General features: G+C 45.5%; 1 protein-coding gene across 1 annotated transcript in view; it reads left to right on the top strand.

Moving 5' to 3' along the window:
* The window catches only part of Nmral1 (NmrA like redox sensor 1), an 11,035-nt gene extending 10,065 nt beyond the window's left edge, over positions 1-970 (top strand). Inside the window, 1 exon segment of the mRNA XM_012513998.2 lies at positions 581-970. Coding sequence (XP_012369452.2) covers positions 581-760 — 180 coding nt within the window. The 3' untranslated portion in view covers positions 761-970.
* The last annotated feature ends 3,310 nt before the right edge of the window (positions 971-4,280 follow it).

Below are 4,280 nucleotides of genomic sequence, written 5' to 3' on the forward strand. Positions count from 1 at the left end.
AAAAAAAAAAAAAAAAAGTTATATGACTAGAAAGGGACTGAGATACTTTTTGTCTCATGACATCGAAAGAATAGTCCTTAGACTGACTATAAAGTTACAGGTAGCTATTGAGAACAGTAGTTTCCAAACTATCTTTTTGCTGGAAGTGGTGGCACCTATAATTCTTATGCTTGGGAGGCTGAGGCAGGAGGATCACTTAGAATTAGAGGCCAGCCTAGCTACAGAGTGAGTTCAAGGCCAATCTGAACTACATAGTGAGACCCTGTCTCAAAAAGCAAAAGCAAACAAACAAACAAACAAAAAAAACCCCTCTCTTGCCAAGTTTTCAACTGACCTCATAGGGAGGACTTTGGTTACCAATCCAGAGGCTGACAGCAGCCCTGGGGAAAACATGGGGATGCTCAATCCCTTGTTTATTTTTTTTTGGTGGAACCAGGGATTGAACTCAGATCCTTGCTTTTGCCAGTCAAGCGCTTATCCTACTGAGCCATCTCCCCGGCCCCTCAATCCCTTGTTTCTTTGCACTGCCTTTCCGGGATGCTGGAGGAGGCCAGTTGTGTTCAACTCCCTTTGGTTCCAGATAACTCCTGAGGACTATGAGAAGCTTGGCTTCCCTGGAGCCCGTGACCTGGCTAACATGTTCCGTTTCTATGCCCTGAACCCTGACCGCAACATCGAGCTGACCCTACGTCTCAACCCCAAGGCCCAGACACTGGACCAGTGGCTGGAACAGCACAAAGGGGACTTCACCCAGCTCTGACCTCCACTTTACAGCCCTGGGCCAGGAGACAGGAGATCCAGATGCACACACAATCATCCTTTCTTGTGTACAGAAATTGTTTTTTGAAATAAAGCCTTTGTTCCCCCAGATGACTTCCGAAAGAAAAGGGCTCTGTTTCTGTGGGATAGGGTGGCAGCTTCTGGGACATGAATCACATGAAAATTTCAGAAGGCACAGAAAGGCTAAGATGGGTGCCTAGCCTCTCTTTCCCCAGTAAAGGGGGCAGGAAGGTGGAGAAGAGGCTGAATAGGTCATTTCATAAAGTCATGATGAACATGTTTAGTGAACTATGAAATGGGAGTGCCCACCCTGTGCTTATAGGACACTGATGGTGAACCTTTTATAGCTTGCAGTGATAAACAGTCTGCTGAGGGCAATGTGTCATAGGCTTGCCACCACTGCTGTAGGAGCACCTGTGACCAGCACATGCCCATTTTCATTCTGCTTGAAATCCATACACACAAGCCAGGTTACAGGGCACATGCGAGGCCAATGGCTGCCAGCAACAGTGCTTCTGAAATCTCTGTGCCCCATTCATTGCCAGCGCCAGTTAGGGTACCTGCACATTTGATGAGTTGGGGCAAGACTCGGGATAGACCTGAGAGGAAGATGATCTTCCTTTTCCCTTCACCCTGTGTGTGGCCAGCTGTATCCAACCTTCAAAATAAGTACCAGAAAAAAATGAACAAAGCTATGGCATTGAACAGGGTGCTGGTGATGAGGTGATGTGCCCTGTGACAGAGGCTGCTCTGGTGGGTCAGCCCTTCAGCTCCACCGCTTTTGAGGTAAGTGATGGAAACTCAGAGGTCACAAGTCCCTGAGATTCTATAACAGTATATGAATTGTTCATTTGTATATGGGTTTGTGTAGCTGTCATACTGTCTTTGCTGCGGTACCCTTGCCTCCAACCCTTCCAGGCATGAAATGGCCTGGTAGCACATCTGCTCTATAAATCAACTGGGGCATTTCTTCAGCCCAAATTTACCGGTGTGCTGAGCATGGGCAACAATGTTAACATAAATTATGCTCTCTGCCTCAGCAAGCTTATCTAGTGGAAAAGCCAGATGGAAACAGGCAAAGAATTACATCAGCAAGGCATAGTGGCACATGCCTATAATTCTAGCACTTGGGAAGCTAAGGCAGGAGAACTGCAATTTTGCTAGCCTGAATTCTACTTAGTGAGAAACCCTGTCTCCTTGCCCCTAGAAAAGGTTACAAACTGACATCAGGGCTGAAAAGTGCAAAAGAGCTGAGAGGTGAGTTGGGGATGGGACTCAGGTTCAGTGGGAGACCCTGTGCACAAAATATGAATTTGAAACGCAGCATTGTTTGGGTGGGAACAGGAACAACTTTAGGCAGGAGAGTTATGCTGAGGTCTACAGGCAAGGGCAGAAGCCTTCTAGGTCAGGTAGGAGGGAAAGACAGTGACGTGTGGTCTCTCAAACCCAACTGGGTCAACAATAGGATATAAACCTGTGAGATAGCTCAGTGACATAAGAGCCTGCCTGGCAAGTGGAAGGTCCTGAGTTTAATCTCTGATACTGAAAAAAAAAAAAAAAAAAAAAAGTGAGAAGGTCATCATCTATGTCTAATCCTCTATGAAAGTCCCTTTAAAATTCTTAGCTCAGGGCTGGTGAGATGGCTCAGTGGTCTAAAGCACCTACTTAGAACAAGCTTGGTAAAGCATGGGGACCACGGTTCAATCCCCCAGCACCACGTGCCAGCCAGCCCCGCCCCCTGGTGGGCTGAGCTGGCTACACACACACACACACACACACACACACACACACACAATTAAAAAAAATAAAATTCTTAGCTAAAGAAGTGTAGTTTTCTTTTGACAATTTAGAAACGTGATTTATAATATTGTGTTGATAACTGCACATATTTTATTAGAATGTGCCAATAGATAATGGAATTCAGCAGCGTTCATTAAACACTTTCCAGCTCCTGTCATTTACCACTTCAACATTCAGTTCTGACTGCATCCATTTCAACTTTGTCTGCTCATTTCTAAGTTGCTTTAATAACGTTAAATCATCCAAATTCTTTTCTCTCTCTTCTCAGAGGTTTTTTTTCTACTGCTGAGGTCTGGGCTATACAATTTTTTATGACTCTGTCCTTACTGGTATGAGCTGCCATCAAAGACTCATACAGTTGTTTACAGGTTTGACTGGTGTCAATTTTCCCTGCAAAGTAAGCTGTTGGAACCGTAGTGTTTAATTCATGTACTATTCTGTCATCAACTGTTCTCATCACCTTGAGTAATTCCTGGAAGTTGGCGTACTCCTCGCAGTTCACACTGCCACTGGGCACCGCCATATTGGACCCCTACTAATATTTTAGCAAATGCTATACATCCACCTACCTTCCTCCCTATTCTCAATCCCCAGTCAGGGATCTACAGATAGCCTCCACCTATCCCCAGTTCTGGGCATTGAACCCAGGGCCTTTGCACTGAACCTTATCCTCAGCACCTCTGATTTTTTATTTTGGGACAGGGTCTTGCTAAGTCACTCAGGTGGGCTCAAACTTGCAGTCCTCCTACCTCAGACTTGTAGAGATCACAGTACTGTACCATAATATGTCTAACCCTACTATTTTTTTTTTTTTTTTTAATGTATTTAGTATCAGGTCTACAGGATCTCACTAGTAGATTGGATTCAGTGATCATCCTGTTTTCAGCCTCCCAAGTGCTGGCAATACAGGCACTCGTCACCACACCTAGTCTCAATTGCTGTCTCAGCACACCCCAGGGGCGGGGTCGGCATGGTACACTGGGGATTGAAACCCAACCACAGTGTTCTGCCTAAGCAGGTGCTTTAATCCACTGAGCCATTTGGCCAGCCCTACTTTTGTTTTTTGTTTTTTGTTTTTTTTTTTTTAAATCTTTTTTTATTTTTTAACATTTATTTATTTATTTATTGTGTGTGTGGCCAGCTCAGCCTACCAGGGGGCGGGGCTGGCTGGCATGTGGTGCTGGGGGATCGAACCGCAGTCCCTGTGCTTTACCAAGCTTGTTCCAAGTAGGTGTGTTAGACCACTGAGCCATCTCGCCAGCCCAAACACAAATTTTTTTTTTTTGGCAGAACCAGGGATTGAACTCAGGCCCTTGTGCTTGCCAGGGAAGCACTTATTCCACTGAGCCATCTCCCTGGCCCCCCTACTTTTGTTTTTCTGTTTTTCATTTTTACATAGACTATCTTGCACCTGAGCCCTAACTCAGTGGTACACAGTCATTTGGACCCATGTGTGGCTATATGCTAAACCCAAGCCTGGAAGCAGCAATTAATTCTGCACCTGCTGCATACCCACATTCCCTCCTAAAAAGGTTTCAGCACATCCATGTGTCTCCTGCCTGAAAATCCACCTTCTTTCAAAATCTCTCTCTGGACTTTCCCAGGACAGGGTGTGACTTGGATGCCTTCTCCAGGAATAAATCTAGACTTTCCTGAGACAGTGCCCAGCCTTCTTCCCATACCTTGCTTACAGCCCAAGG

The sequence above is a fragment of the Octodon degus genome, unplaced genomic scaffold (assembly GCF_000260255.1).
Source record: "Octodon degus isolate 3935 unplaced genomic scaffold, OctDeg1.0 scaffold00021, whole genome shotgun sequence".
Lineage (NCBI taxonomy): Eukaryota > Metazoa > Chordata > Mammalia > Rodentia > Octodontidae > Octodon > Octodon degus.